The 16,134-nt window shown below is 40.1% G+C and overlaps 1 protein-coding gene across 3 annotated transcripts; it reads left to right on the top strand.

The window, feature by feature from the left end:
• The first annotated feature begins 595 nt into the window (after positions 1-595).
• Positions 596-13,415, top strand: RFC3 (replication factor C subunit 3). 3 transcript variants are annotated; one of them, XM_062576910.1, is made up of 9 exons: positions 596-664; positions 2,199-2,336; positions 3,340-3,407; positions 6,195-6,292; positions 7,860-8,041; positions 8,278-8,414; positions 8,518-8,616; positions 10,482-10,551; positions 12,223-13,415. In XM_062576910.1, the coding sequence occupies exons 1-9, from the start codon at positions 632-634 to the stop codon at positions 12,412-12,414; spliced, it is 1,017 nt and encodes a 338-aa protein (XP_062432894.1). In that variant the 5' UTR covers positions 596-631; the 3' UTR covers positions 12,415-13,415. The 3 variants fall into 3 exon arrangements, with proteins under 3 accessions (XP_062432894.1, XP_062432884.1, XP_062432904.1); XM_062576900.1 differs by lacking the exon at positions 596-664 and adding an exon at positions 1,213-1,320; XM_062576920.1 differs by lacking the exon at positions 596-664 and adding an exon at positions 1,718-1,781.
• The last annotated feature ends 2,719 nt before the right edge of the window (positions 13,416-16,134 follow it).

Below are 16,134 nucleotides of genomic sequence, written 5' to 3'. Positions count from 1 at the left end.
AAACAAAATTAATTCATGAATGCATATGACAGCAAGTAACATAACTATTTCAGATAAACAGATAGCATGTTACTAGTTGATGTGTTCTCTGTCTGCCCCCACTAGGTTTATGTGACCTTTAAGAGAAACTTGGATGGCTATGTTAATGAAGCTGTTACCTGCATTATAGCTGAGTGTGTAAATAAATGTGGACACAGAGCAAACACAATACGATTAGCCAAATAAATCTTTTATCCAAATGCATATTTTTCAAAAAAAAAAAAAAAAAAAATTAAAATTACTGACATGTCAGCCTCTTTATGTGTCTACCTACGCATTACTACTCTTAGAAATGTCTTGCATTTTCAAACAATGTCATCATCTATGCACGATGCTCCATTTGCGTTACCACACAAAGCATCAAAATAATTCTCTCCACGAAACGCACACTCTGTTTCTAATAAGGCCACACACACAGACAGGGGCTTGCAAATTCACAGTGCGAAACACAGGTTATGGGCAACCCACTGACCCACAACGGAGCTGCAGCTCTGGGACTGCCAGGAGACAAAGAATCCCCAAGGGCCCTGTGCTCTCCCGACACAGGAAACCGGCCTCCTTTCGCCGGCCGTCTGCACCGGTCGAGAGGCTGATGAACCGGTCCCAGGCAGGCGGCGATGATCAGGTACCCCGGCAGGCGGCTTTTTTTGCCCGACTCCTCCGCTCCCTTCGCCCCAGCTCAGGCTCCTGGCCCGGCCGCAGGGCGCTGCCGGGGCTCGCCCGGGCCTCGTCCCGCGCACCTGCCGGCGGCTGCGCGGCGGCAGGCCGGGTCCCGGCGCTGGCTGCTGTGCCCCGCTCCCCGCCATTCGTAGGAAACAGCTGCATGTGGTTGGTGAAAATAACGGGCTTGCTGCGAGGAGGTGATGTAAGCGAGCGCCATCACTTCTGTAAGCTGCATGCTGCAGCGCTTCACGAGCGCAGACCTCATGGGGCCCTTCCGTCATTTACAAATGAGTGAATAAGCCGATAAATAAATAAGAGCGCCGGGGGGCCGCGCAGGCGCGGGCGGCCGTTAGGGCAGCTCGGGGGCCTGCGCGGGAGGGGCGTAGCGCGGTTCCGCTCCCCGCGCGCGCCGCTGAGGTTTGTCCCTAGGCCGCCGCCGTACAGGAGCCGGGGGCTCCGCGGCGGGGCCTGCGCGCGCGCGCGCGTCGGAGCTGCGGCGGGCGGGCGGTGCGCGCGCGCTTTTCAACCGCCATGAGCCTGTGGGCGGACAAGTACCGGCCCGGCTCCCTCGGCCGGCTGGACTACCACCGCGAGCAGGCCGCGCAGCTCCGCAACCTGGTGAGGGGCCGCCCGCCGCACCCCCCGGCTCCCTGCTGCGCCCCCTCCCTGCCCGGCGGGCCCTGCGCGCCGCCGCTGCGGCCTGTGCCCCTTTCCCCGCTCCCCACGCCCGGCCCGGTCGGGGCCTGCTCCGCCCCGCGGCCCCTAGAGCTCTGCAGCGCGGTTGGCAGGCGGGAGCCTTCCCTCGGCTCCCGGAGAGCCTCCTCTTTCTCGGGAGGCCTCGCGCCCCCTTTTGCGAAGGAAAAGGGCGCAGGGAGATCACCGGCTGTTCTCCCCCCCTCGCCTCCTCCCCCCCCCCCGGGTTGAAGCGCATCTTCGCTCTGGTTAAGCTGAGCACGCCCCGTGTCTCAGGGAGCAGGAGGCGCTTGTTCACTCACGGGGAGGGAGTGACTTGCGGTGAACCGCTGGGAATAGAATTCGGGACTTCGGAATTGCTTGGATCTTATGGCCCCCCTCCCAAGGTGTGCTGGCTCCTCTTCAGGACGTGGATGCACACTCAGTTTATCTGATTTTTTGTTATCTCTGACTAGTGTAAACTCTGCTTGCAGGGTCTAGTCAAACGTTTTCCGGCTCATGATATTTAGCCTTTCCTGAAGTAAACTTGTAATTTGGTTTAAATATGTGTCGTCTATTACTTATTTACCTAAACGGAAGACTTGTAACTGAAAGAGCAGGTTTTTTTTCTTCTAGTTTAAACTTTGTTTTGTGCCTTTTACAGTGTGTTTGTTGCAGCTGGCACTCTGGTGGCATGCTTGGTTTGGGTAAAATGAGTTAGCTTCATGTAAACTTGGGTGAGAAAGCAAGTATTGAGCCAGAGATGAATATTGTGTTACAACATATGGACAACATTGTTGTAACTAAGCTTGCTTTGTGTTCAGGTTCAGTGTGGTGACTTCCCTCATCTGCTGGTGTATGGACCATCAGGAGCTGGAAAAAAGACCAGAATAATGTGTTTGCTAAGGGAATTATATGGTGCAGGTGTGGAAAAACTGAGGATTGAACATCAGAGTATAACGGTAACATCTGCTCTTGACCTAAAGCATATGCTAATGTATTTCTATTGTGAAGCATGTGGATTTTTTTAACACAAATAAATATGGTGGTACTTCATGTTCAGTATCTTCAAGGTCATTTATGCAATTAATCAGACAGGTTTGGTTATTTGAACAAATACTTCTGCCAGATATTCTTGTTCCTTAGGTCCCTGTGGTTCTTTTGGCTGGTTTGGACAATAGCATGCATAATAGATTAGCTCTCAATTAATAGAGTTTCTTTTGTCTATGAAGATAATCCTTCTTTTTCTATCATATACAAGTTATAACTTGTTTATTCATTCCCATAGTGACAATATCAACATTAAGAGAAAACCTAACTTAATTAAATGGTTAAGATCAAGGCAGGTGGAATTTGTTATTAAAAGGGATATATCTTCCACTCAAAATTGGTATTGTGGAAGGCTTAACCAGCAAGAAATTCTCAGTTGCTGTTCATAGGCCATCTAATGCTTATTTTTTAATTGTCAGCTATGGAATGAACATAATATTTGGGCTGGAAATATTTATCTGTTCAGACCAAAATTCAGAGGTGGCATGAATGTTGTTTTCCTTTAATCGAGTATAGACTTGTAATCCTTTGCCAAGCAACGTAGACAGGCTTGCAAGGGAAAGTGTATTATTGGAAACAAAAACTTGTCTGCATGCTTTTTCCTCTAAGACAGAAAGGTTGTTCCTTTTCAATGATTCCAAAAATACAATTATGAAGTACAAAACTCTGTAACGATGACTGGAGTACATTGCGATAAGCAATATGTATTACCAATATATCATAATAGTTACTATTATTATTTTAAAGGCTGGATGATGCATTGGTATTTCTTTTCTCAGTATCTCAGTGATTGTCTGCTTTGTGAAAACTGCTGACTTGCCTGCTACCTAGGCAGTTATAATCCTTAAGATCAATTTTTGCTTCTGATTTTTAGCACATTTTTTCTGAAATCCTATATACTTACTTCCTACATAGGCACCTTCTAAAAAGAAAATTGAAATTAGCACCATTGCAAGTAACTATCACCTTGAAGTAAACCCAAGGTAAGTGTAGAGTAAAAATGTCCTAATTTGAATTTATGCCATTAGTTATATTTTAACTAATTTCAAGTCAGGTTTATAAAGGCCTGATTGCTCAATTAAAAATCCCCTCCCTGCCTTAATTTGCAGCCCAAATTTGGAAACTCTATCTAATTTGTTCAAGCAAGAATTTGTGCAATGAAAATTGGATTTCTATATACTAAACACAGTAATGATCTGTTTAAGTAGCCACATAAGCATGCAGTTGGTAAGGACTGGATATCAGAAACAATTATGGATTCATAAATTCAGCCATTTAAGTTGAAATTGAAAACCTTTATTTGAACCAAGAACCCCAAATTATTTCTTCTCTAACAACTGAAAAAAATAAAATGACTTGGAAGTAACCTGTGACTGTTTTCATATAAAGAGTCTTGAGCACAAGAGCGCTTCCCACTCTCCCCCAAATGCTGGAAATCCTGTTATGAGGGAGGGCAGATGTTGATATAAGTGTCAAGCTGTTACAGCTTGACAGTTTAAAATTGCTGGTGATATTTTTCTGACTCAAGTACAAGAATTTACCTGAAACCCTTTCACATTACTTTAAACCACATGAGAGTACCTGTCATTCTACAGTGGTAGACTTTGTTTATGTTGGCTTTGTTGTCTGAGTTGCATTTACAAGACAGTAATGTATACCCTTAAGTAACTTTTAGCTTTGTGCTTATTGTTAGTGGTTTTTTTCTCATGTTACTCTGTGCATTTTAGCAGCTGTTCTCATGTACCGTGTCTTCTTCAAAAACTATTTCTGTTGATGTCTATACTGATTAGTGCATATCTGTTGGTATTTTAATATGGCCCTAAACAAATAAAGCTTGAGACTTCTTTACTGGTAATGTGCCCTTTAAATATCTAATTTTGGTGACAACTCAGTTTTCTGCTCTGATAACCTTGTCTTCTAATACTCTATATAGAGTACTTGTAGCTTGAAATATATAAAATAACTATATCTTTAAATGTAAAAGCCTAAGAGTATAGAATTGCTATTTCAGTTACTGCATAAAATATATTACTGAGTTCTGATTAAGAATTAGTATGTTGATTCACAGGCGTTGAGTGATCCAACTGTTTTCGTGTGTGTGTGTGACCAGACAGTGAACTTGTCTGTGTTACGATATTGTTTATCAGTATGGTCTGTGAATTCTGATTGAATTATAGTATTGTGAAATCAAACAGTACATCTTGAGTAACATTGAATATAGTAAATGGCTAACAGGGAAAGGAAATTAACTTCTGGGAAGGAATAGGATTCTGCAGATATTAAATCTATTACAGTACTTTTTTAGATAAAAGTCTTTCCTCCACACTGTTCCTCTGAGTTCTGGGGCATTACCTGCTGGTTACTTGATTTGCCTAGGTAATACTTTAAAATAGGTTTTCTTGAATAAGTGGTTAGCAAGAGAGTAGGGAACAACAAAAAATAAACATATTTATATGTAATTCTATATTTCTTTACTGTTTTCCTAGAATGTTCGATGCAGTTGCATAATATCAGGGGTAGTCTGCTCTTTCACTGTCAAATTACAACCCTGGGTGTTCTATTACTACAAAGAAACCTGTATCTTTAAATGCTAGAAGCTGTAGTTTAGTCACTTAAAACCCTGTTTCTAAAAGCTGTCCTAATTCATAAGCAGAACCAGCGTTTTTTGCTCTAATCACTACTTCTCTCTTTGCTGGAAGACAGATCACTCAGACTGCAGCATCTACTCAGTCCCAGCATAGTCTGTACAGCAGGTTGTGGGCTATTGAACTAATAAGATGCTTCTGCCTGTTCTGCTGCCTTCCCCTTGTCAAGCATGGGGAAGGTCTGGTCAAGTGGTGACTTGAGCAAGACAGCCAAATGCCTTTCTCATTTGCTTGCCAGTGAAATGTTGCAGAGCTACTGCTGCCTCCGAAGGCTGTAGTCTGGGGAAGCTAAATGCTGTTCTCCCCCTCTCCCCCCCGCCTTCAGTAATCTAACTTGTGATTTAGTGTCATTGGTTGTCAAACCTGAGCCAAGTTGATTTAGCTATTAACCTGAGGACTGAGAAGCTGTGCAGTGATACTGTAAGGAGTAGAGGAAGGAATGAGATCTCCCTAGTATTATTCAATGATTTTCAGCCTCTTAGAAGATTCTAAAACAAATCAGTCATCTGTGTTGTAATAGCACCTTGGTATCAGTCTTTCACTAGTAATTTTTGATAACTTTGTGTCTGCCATTCAAGTTTACATTAAGCCTACAGGCTGTTCATAGTAAGATAGCTAGTTAAAGGAGGAAAGAAACCCAAAAACTAAAAACCCCTGTACGTTTATGTCCATCCATTTAGTGAGTCAGACATCCTACTGTTTGGTTAATTACATCCCAGCCAGGATCCTTTTAAGTGTCTGGCAAAAATGTTCCTGGTAACTGTCTGTGCCCAAATTGCAGGTGACATATTTTGAATGATCTTACTTCATACTAAAAAGCTAGAGTTTATTTTAAACAGTTAATAAAACAGTTTACTGTGGTTATTTCATTGCTTCCCAGCACTGTGCTGTTAGTCCTTCTGTGTTGGCATAAGATATGAGGATGTGGTTTTTTTTGTTTTTTTTAATCGTATGAAGGTAAACTTGAACAACTTATGTGTGTGGAAGATGGGTGAAATCTACCCTCAACTTCTGAATTATTTTGTCATTTTTGTTTTAGTTAACTAAGGGGCTGCTTAGGTGGGTGCATTTTATATACAATGTAAAGCAACTTTAAAACAAATTTTATTTAAACTCATTGTACAGTGACGCTGGAAACAATGACCGTGTAGTAATCCAGGAGCTTTTGAAGACAGTAGCACAATCCCAACAGCTTGAGACAAGTACTCAAAGAGATTTTAAAGGTGAGTAAAAATAGTTAAAGCCAATCAAAATACTGAAGAAGATAGATACTGGTGCATTTCAGTGATTTCAGTTGCTTCTTTGTGGTATTTGTGCTTATGTGTCATACTTTATGGGCACAAATGAACTTTCCCAAACTAAACCACTTACTTCTTGCAGTGGTGTGCAGCTGCTGTGGAAATATTTTGAGAGGTTAAGTACTCTGTATCAGTCTCTCGCATTGGTTTCTTAGGAAAACTGGATGTAGTTGAATGAGTATGGCTGGGGATGGGGAGATTAGATTCCTGCTCTCCCTTTCCAGGCCTTCCTCTGAAATGCAATGTAACTAGGTTTAGTGAGCTATGGTAATATTTCACTTGCAAGATACTGAGGCTTAATAATAACCATAATAATCTTATAGTGAATGTGTAAGCAGGTGTTAGTTGTCCATTTGTAGGGATTTTGGGGATGATGACTTTCAGCAGAAAGTTCAGAAGCATTTTATTTATAACGTAGAGAAGGAAACTGGGTAAGAAAATGAAGGCAGTGTTCTTCAGGTTTTCCAAGACACATGCTGTTACAACTTTTTTTTTGCCATGGCTAAAATGAAAGCAAAACTAGAGCTACTTTACAAGAGCTTGAAGGAGAGAAAGAAAATTATTTGAAGGTTGTCTTGGATTTGGTACTTCATTTTATTTTCCTCAGTTTTCAGGAAATACTACATTTCATTGAAGTTGCTAGACTGTCTTTGGGTTCTACCAGACATTGAAGTATATATGCCTACAGCTGTAGTCATACCATGCACCTTCTTGAAGTGTCTCACCTTCTTGAAGTGTCTGATAAGTTGACTAACCTCCTTTAGGCTGCAAATATAACCAGAAGAGAAATGGGAGAAAAGCAATGGACTGACTTGTTCCTTCATATTGTTCTTAATTGGCAATGCAGAATACTGAAATGAGCCATCTCTGAACTGCCTGTGGAGGAGCCTGCAGAAGATAGCTAGTTAGGTTACCTGCTTCACATATTCTGTAACTAAATACCTCTCCCCTTGCCTCCTGTAGAAGACCATGGAAAGGACCATGGACCTTCTCCTCCCTCCCCCAACCATCATAACAAGGCAGCTTTCTACATCTGCTTTGTTAAACTAAGACATGTGCTTCTAAAAATAAAATGTATTGAGGGCAGTCTTCAAGAAATCGTGCTTCTTTATATGTTCTTACGCCATAAATTCCTTTGCTTTTCTTTCTTAACTAGCACAACTTTTCTAAAGGGATTTTATCAGAGTGAAAGTTTCTTATATACCTGGATTCTCTCTTGGCACTAAAGTGTTGTGGGCTGCAGAATGTCAAGAAACTGATGTTCTGCTAAATGAACCATTATGAAGACCTGAGTACTTAAATGAAATGGACCAGCCCATTATACAGTGAAAAAGGAATGTAGGTCATCTTAATCTTACTGTTTTCCTGTCTGTGGGACTGTGCTGCCTCTTGCTTATTTTATCGTTCATTTTGGTATTCTCACACATCAAAGTATGCATTTTATTAGAGAGATTTGATCTTTTAAAAAGTGCTTTTTTTAACTGTTTTTCAGTGGTACTGTTAACAGAGGTGGACAAACTCACTAAAGATGCTCAGCACGCTTTGCGAAGAACAATGGAAAAGTACATGGCCACCTGCAGGTTGATCCTGTGCTGCAATTCCATGTCAAAAATTATTGCACCTATTCAAAGCAGATGCCTGGCCATCCGAGTGCCTGCTCCCAGCACAGAAGATGTAGGTGAAACAAAGTCCTTTAAAACTTTTTACCAGATACCTTCTTGCTGTGGACTAATGAATTATTTCACTTGCACAAAGTGGCCTAACTTTTCTTTGTGGTGGCTGACTTACCAAGCACGTCTCATGACAGACTAGTCCATCTCTGGTGCAGAAGTGTTTTTAAACTGGAAAATCTGTGGGTGTCAAGCTGTCTGCTGAATGTTAGCTATACTGCTGTGCTGTTTCCTGTCTAGATCTGTCATGTGCTGTCCACTGTGTGTAAGAAGGAAGGCCTGACTCTCCCTCAGGAACTGGCTCAGAGGCTTGCAGAGAAGTCTGGCAGGAATCTTCGGAAAGCATTGCTTATGTGCGAGTCCTGCAGAGTACAGCAGTAAGTCACTACTAAAAATTAATGCAGATCATACTCTTGGATGGATAAATGAATTTACCTGTGAGTCATTGCTAGAAAAGGTGACAGTTTTCTTCTTATGTAGGTATCCTTTCACTCCTGATCAAGATATTCCTGAGATGGACTGGGAGGTATATTTGAGAGAAACTGCAAATGCTATTGTCAGTCAACAGACACCACAGAGGTATATGGATATATTTGCCTGTTTCTGTGAACCTGTGAACTATGTTATTTTGGAGTACTCTTGAGCCTAAAAAATGTTCTATTTAAAAATGTAATATCTTTACTTCAGTTACCTGTAGTTTTCGGCTGGTACTTTGCAGCCGAAAGAGCTGAGCTTTAAAGCTGCCAGAGGAGACTGGATGAGCTTCAAGCACTAATACAATTAGCTTATGTCACAGAACAAGTACGTCCTCCTTTAGAGCATAATCAGTGTGTTTCTCTGTTTTGTGATGTGTGTTCCCCCCCCCCCCCCCCCCTTTGCTGTAAGTACTGATCAGGAAATCTGGAATTCCGTGCTATGTCTAGAGACATATATTTAAGATATTAAATACTGTTGCACATGCTGTTTTTATAAGCAAGTGAAAGAGATTTGGTCTACACAAAACTACTTTGAGGATGGGGGATAAAAATCAGGTTGAAAGGCTATACTGGGAAAATACTTACCAATGGCATGTTGTCAGTGTAGAAGAATGCATCTGGAGTGCCTCATACACTTGCCCTGAGCTAACTCAGCCTGATATTTTCATTACTGATTTATGTGGTGAATTAAAACATTTTTAAATAATTTATCATGATACAAAGCTAGGTAGGACTCCAGTTAGGTTGGAAGATGACTGAAATTCACAATGCTTTCAGAATTTGGGAAATCTTAGGAAAAAAATAATTGTTGTATTTTGATACAAAGAATCAAATGCATGTTGAAGAATTGATTAGTAGGAGTTTGACAAAGTAAACTAAGGTTTTTAGTTGAATACAAGTTGAACATGAGACAGTGTTATGTATTTGTAATCTACCAAGTTTGCTCTCTGTACAAGATTAGACATACAGCCTGTATGACAGTGGTGAAAGTCTCTGCTGTTTATACAGCATTAGTAAGGCTTCTCTTGAAATGCTATATCTGATTGAGCATTGCACTGAGATGTCTTAGGCAAACTGAGAGAATCTGGAGGTGACTGCCAAAAAGCAGTTCTAGAGAATGTGACCTGTATGGAAGGAATGAGATTTAACCTAAAAGGAACAGAATGAGAAGCATAGAGAGAGATTTGGAGAGGAAAGGAATAACTTTTTTCATGTCCATAGTGCAGAAGATGCAGAAATAATGAGCTCAAATTGCAGGAAAGTTTAAATTGGATAAAAGTCTTGGCAACAATGGAGTGCCTTAAGCATAAGTAGATGGCCCTTCTAAGTCTCTTTCAACATGTTTGTTTATCTCAGATTCAGTGGTTAAATCTGAAGGCTTTCTGGTCTCTTTTGCTCTAATTATGAACTATCAGCTTCTCTGCCACTTCGTTAGACCATATGGCATGTTTTGCAGTTTTTTTTTTTGATTCTGTTTCACTATCTCTTTTTCTTTCTAGCATGGTGGGAGAACTCCCTTTATTAGTTCATCTCAGCCTGTTCTTTGTATATATGAGGAGTCATTTACTGTAATTAAATTAAATTCTTGTAGCCTGTGATGACGTCCTGATACCAAAAGTTGAGAATTGACAATTGCATCGTTTTCTGCCATGTTATCCTGACTGCGCTTGTAGACAGTGAGGATGGAAAAACAACTTAAATGGATCTGTTGACTTTAATCATTTTTGTGCTAACTTCTCACAATTCTTGGGCGTGAACAGTAAGAATTTGAGATGAAGAAGAATTAGGGAGGCAAGCCAGAGACCGATACTAGTGGCTCTGTAGCTTCTCGATTAAGTGAAACCATAATAGCTATAGTATATTTAACTTATGGCCTTCTATTCAAAATGATAAGATATGTAGCATATGAATTAAACCAAAAGCATCACACAAATCAGTTTAATTTTTTTTTTGGTGACTTTCGAACAGGCTTTTAGAGGTTCGTGGACGGCTTTATGAACTCCTAACACACTGCATTCCTCCTGAGATCATTATGAAGGTAATTCAGCTATTATTTGGCTTTTAATGAATTATAGATATTAAGCGTATGACAATATCAACTTGAGATTTTAAAAAAAAGACATAAAGAAACCTTTCTTCAGTGTTTGGGTGATTTTTATGTTCTTTCCAAATAGGCTTGAATGAACCCACAGTGCTTTTCTGTTTTCCTCTACTTAGAGTAACCTAAACAGCCCAGGTTTACTTTAAAGCAGCAGCTGAAGTTAAGACCTTGTTCCTTCAGACACTGATACCTGGCATTAAGTATTTGGGTCTTCAGTGGATCTACTGGGTGCCTAATTATGCTTAGATCTAAATATATTTTGGGCCATGGCTTTGAACTGTGTGGACTTTAGGAATGGGAAAATTCTATTCCCTAATTTGGAAAATGTCTAACATGTTTTATCACAGGCTTCCTTGTCCGCACCTCTGAATGGTTAGCTAAAAACTTGTTCTGTCATCTCCAACAGTATCGTCGTAGCTGCAAACAAAGTTGTCCCCTGTCTCGGGCCATAGTCTGAGATATGCTTTATTTATTTATTTTTTTTAAGTAAGTTTTGTTTATAAGTTTGATATTTGCTATGTCATATTAGAAAGGTTCTGTGAAGGAGAAGCTAGAGCAGCACGTGTCTTCCAAGAGAGAAATGAACTTGGGAGAAGTAAACAAATGATATGTATGTTTTTATTTTAGGCAGGCTAAAAAGATACTGAAGAAAACTGTAGTGGAACTACAACTGCAACTCTCCTCAAATGGAGACTGCTATGATGCATAATTACAAGATAATAAATTTCTTGTTGCATTAACTGACTTCTACTTTGTGAGCTTCTGTAGTTAGACTTTTTTTTTTTTAAATCTTTGCTCACAGTGGGTTAGTGGATTCAGCCTTGCCTTGTTTGAAGACTTTAGTATTCAGGATAAAGGTGAATGTTCTTTACCCACTTCCTCTTTATAAACTTGAAATGTTCTTGACCTACTTCTCCCTAAATCCTGGCTGTTTCAGTGGGAGTAAATTTGAAATGAATTTATCCCTGTCTTGGATCTAAAATAGCAAGTCTTGGTTTTGGAGTTTTTTTTTTGTTTGTTTTTTTTTTTTTTTTTTTTTTTGTAATGAGTGAAATATAAAGTATATTGTGTCTGTATGTATATATGCACACATGTACATATAATTTGTTTCCTTGTTATTTAGTAGTAAGCTATTTATTTCTACTTGTGCTCAGTGCTGTTGTGATAGAGAGTAAGTAATATTACTACCCTTGCTTCCTGTTCAAAGTCTCTTCAGGGCTACGTGCCTACATGCAGTAGAGGTTGTAACATGTGGTGATTAAGGTTAATTAATTTGCTTTATTAAGGCAGAAGTAGTTCAATTACGTGTGTTTTTTTTTTTTTTTTCTTTGCTCTCTCATCTGAGAATACAACAGGTAACTCTTGTTTTGACCTAAGGAATTTATCCTGAAAGAAACTTCTGAAGATTCAAAATTCTGTAAATGTAGTTCTGTCAGATAAATGGTGTGATAATTCTTGAACTTCTTTTCTGTTCAATTCTTGAGCAAGCTTGAGTGAGCTGAAATTCATGCTGATGATTCTTGCTTAACTGTTTTGAGAAAAATAACTTTATCTTTTTATCAAAAGTATATATTTTTTTCCAACACTGTCCTGTTTTTTCCCTTCTAGGGCCTTCTGTCAGAACTTCTACATAACTGTGATGGACAATTGAAAGGAGAAGTTGCACAGATGGCAGCCTTCTATGAACACCGTCTGCAATTGGGCAGCAAAGCCATTTATCATTTAGAAGCATTTGTCGCGAAATTCATGGCAATTTACAAGAAGTTTATGGAGGACGGGCTAGAAGACATGATGTTTTAACACTGATGCCCAAAGTCGTATAAGTAAGCTGTGTTATGCTAATGTCTTTGCTAAAAACATGGCCCACATGCATCAGTCACACGCAAGTAGGCCTTGAAAGTCAAATGTTTTATCTTGCCATTAGTATAAAACACAGTGAACAGTGTTTTCTCAGCTTTAGAAACAAGATGAATTGTTTCTAAGTGCAGCAAATTAATCTTTAGATCTGAGGAAAATGTGTTAGCCTTTATGTGCTAGCTTTTCAGAAGGACGAGAAGTTGCTTTGGAAGATGTATAAGATCATAGTCTGTTTGCAGGATTTCTTAATTGACGTTAAGAAACAACATGTACACTGCGTGCTGGCCTTTTGATTGCTTAAGCATAAGGCTGCAAGCAAAAGATGTATTTTGAATGTTGTGGTAAGTTCCATTGTGAGCATTTATGTTCTGCCTGCTTGTTTATGTATCTCCTTGTTTGAAGTTTTTTTTTTTTTTTTACCTAGGTGTCTGAGTTTCTTTGCAACAATGTATGTTTTCAGAGTGCTGACACCAAATCTTTTTGAGTCTTGTTTGCAAGAGGTTGCACTGAAATTGTAGATGAGTCATACTTTTATATTACTTATAAATCAGTTTGACATGATAGAATTTTTTTTTGCTTAGAAGAAATATACCCCTACAAATCAAGGCAACTTCTCAGCTGACACTTCCATGTTCATCTCAATATACATAGTGCTGTTTATGTAAAGACTTTCTTACTGTGTCTTAAAACTTTTAAAATCTCTTTTACACTTCATTTTTAAGAGATGAAGAGTACTTCTTAAGGGTAGCAGAATAAATTATTAAGGAGTAGGAACAAAAACGAAGCACCAAGTGTTAACCTAATCAAAGATGTAGTGTAAACTAGGTATGTGTATTTGTTTACTTTGATACAGACTGGCTTTCAGAAAGGTGGGATGCACTTACCGCTGGTGTGAATCTTCAAAGAGCCATTGAAATAAAGTACCTACATCAATTTAGGCTGCATATCTTCTGCATGTTGTGTGTATGTACTTACTGTGTTACCCTAGAAAAGTTCAAATTGATGCCATTTCTCACTTTCACTGCACTAGTTTAGACTGTTACATAGTCTCTTTTCTAATTGAATTTGAATTCCCAACTCTCTCCCTCCTCCCCCCCCCCACCCCAGCAGGAATAGGTCCAAGTATTTGAGGATTTTGAATCAGAGCTAGTTCACACATAATGATACTTATTTGTGATCTAGGGGCTTGTCTTCAGTAATTGATATGGAAGGAACCTCACTAATTAGTAATAACTTCTCATTCTTCTGTAACTTTTAAAAGGCAGCATGAATCCTTCTCAAAGAGCTAGTGTCATTCCTATTTTCTTTGGAACTTTACCATCTGTAGGTTGTTAATGCACAGCTTGCCTTCAGATTCATTCTCAAAGAAAACCAGCACTGGCCTGCTTCATGCGCTAACTAATTAGTAAGAAGACATTCTCCTAGCCTCTCCCTGACCTTCTTTATTTCAGCTGGTCTTGAAATAGAAGAAGTCTAGAAGATGAATTTTCTCTCCCATCTTCCCTTCCCCCCTCAAATCCACAGAACTGTTAGTTTGTCAGAGCGCAAGTGGCTTGTTGACTGTCAATGATCTTGAAAATTATTTTATCAGCAGAGTCAATTCTGAAGCAGATTAACTTAGTAGAGTCAATATAGTGGAAATGAATGCTTAAATTGCTTTCCATTACAAGAAAGAGCACAAGAATGGCAAAGGGGAGCGTAAGTACAAGTTGCCTGCTATTTCAGGAGCCTGGCCCATCTACTTGTTTTTAAAAGCCAGATTAAATATTTCACCTTTTGCCTGTTATAAGCAGGGAATGTGATGATAGTAGGTGACAGTCTTTGCCCATTATTTCTTTTAATCAGCTATCCCTGGAATGAGGGCCAGGGAGCGGATATGAGAAGCATCCTGGACTACTGGAAAGCTTCACAAAAACTGCCTGTGTCTGTCTCTGGCCTGCTCTCCAAGAGTTATAGCACCTTTCTGCTCTCCTTCACTTCTCTATCTTGTTTCAGTTCTGTCACTCGTGGTTTAACACCATGCTCTGTGAACCATTATTGTTCTCATAGCTGAAGCATCTGAGTTCAGTGGATGGTGAAGCATTATTTTCCTGTATGGGAATTTATATAGGAGAAAGAGCATGTGCATATGGATTTATGAAATGCAATTCGGATATGCAAGGACAGTATTGATGTGGAGGATAGAGAGGCAGGAACAAGATCATAAGTTTGTCAATTGGAGGGGATTACTGTTGAAAAGATCTCAGCTGCTTTGTCTAGGAAACTAAACACCCCACATAAATCTCTCTGTGGAGATGTTCTTACTGTCTCTTTTTGAACTATTTCATTTTTATTGTGCTCTTCCTCAGGTGAATCAAGATCAATCTGAGATGGAAAAATGAGGTAATGATCAGGCATCGTGGATACATGAAATGACTATCAGTGTTCCAGAAAGCAATCATTTACTTCTGTTAATGATATTATCCTGCTCCTGCCTCTTCATCTTTTCAGTGTGGAACACTGAAAACAAACAAAAACACACAAACTTAAATCCCTGGGGATTCTCTTACGTGTCTGCACACACCTCCTCCTTCCTACAGAAATTCTTAAGGGAAGAATTGCCTTAGTATCCATCATGTTCATTAACTGTTGTACTTCTGGGTGATGCCTCCTTAGAGGCTAGCCTTCTTAGATGCTGCTTTCTTTTGGCCAGCTCTGTGCTTACCACTTGCTTTGTGGAGCAGTGTGGAGCAGAACTGAGTGCCTGGGCCATGCTGGAGGAAGCAGTGGCTGGTAACAGCTTATTCCTCATGTTGTGCATTGAGAGATGGATATGATAGAGGTGATGTATGAGCAAGTGTCTGTAATGGGCATGGGAGGCATAGCTTTGAATTTGACTGAATCCTAGCTTACCTAGAATTAAGTGGTTGTGAAAAGTAGAAACAGATATCTAGGGTGATTGTTATTTATGTGGGGAATGTCCTGAAGGCATCTAGAGTACAGGCACTGGAGCAAAGATGGCTCTTGGGTCTGAAAAACATCAGTGAGAAGGTGCTAGAAGTTGTGGTACAGGATGTAAAGGAATGCAACAAATTGGGCTTGATAAGAAATTGGGCTGTAAGGTGTGTGTGTGTGTGTGTTGGTGTAAGAGTGGATTGGTTATATAATTTCCCTTAAGGGACAAAAGGACTTCAACCAAGTGTCTGGAAGTTTGGGGCAGGCTAAAAGGGAAAAATGTCAGGGAGGAGGAGGTCCTCAGTTTACTTAGCAAGTGCAGCTCTATAAATTTTGAGAATCACTGGCCTGTCATTCCATCTCTAATCAAGGATGAGTTCTTTCAGTGTGGCTTTCCAAATGTCACACCTGCTCTTCACACTTCAAAGAATTTCCACTGCTAGCTGATTTTCACCATATCGAGTTAATGATTTGTTCCTCTTTTCAAGGAATTCTGTAACTATACCCTCCACTTTCCTGTCCCTCGTAGTTTCAAAGCCATGAGTTGTGTCCCAAAAAATGGGTAATTATCAAGGATGGGATGGGGCAGAAATCTTTCCTTTGACAGTTTTCCCCCTTGAGGCTACCAGAACAGCACCATCTAAGCCTTTATACCATAAAAGCAGAACCTTAGCCTGGTAAGCAGTGGCCTCTTGAGATGAACACAGGCTGCCTGCACAGCTTGTATGT

The sequence above is a fragment of the Rhea pennata genome, chromosome 1, assembly GCF_028389875.1.
Source record: "Rhea pennata isolate bPtePen1 chromosome 1, bPtePen1.pri, whole genome shotgun sequence".
Lineage (NCBI taxonomy): Eukaryota > Metazoa > Chordata > Aves > Rheiformes > Rheidae > Rhea > Rhea pennata.
Note: the sequence above shows the minus strand (reverse complement) of the source record. Positions and strands in the feature narration are given on the sequence as shown.

What these genes read in the sequence shown, in the direction of transcription:
- RFC3 (XM_062576900.1), top strand. Translation starts at nt 1,234, where the DNA reads ATGAGCCTGTGGGCGGACAAGTACCGGCCCGGCTCCCTCGGCCGGCTG. An exon ending in CTGCTCCCAGCACAGAAGAT is followed by an intron (nt 8,042 to 8,277) that starts GTAGGTGAAACA and finishes TTTCCTGTCTAG; the next exon opens with ATCTGTCATGTGCTGTCCAC. An exon ending in AGTCAACAGACACCACAGAG is followed by an intron (nt 8,617 to 10,481) that starts GTATATGGATAT and finishes ACTTTCGAACAG; the next exon opens with GCTTTTAGAGGTTCGTGGAC.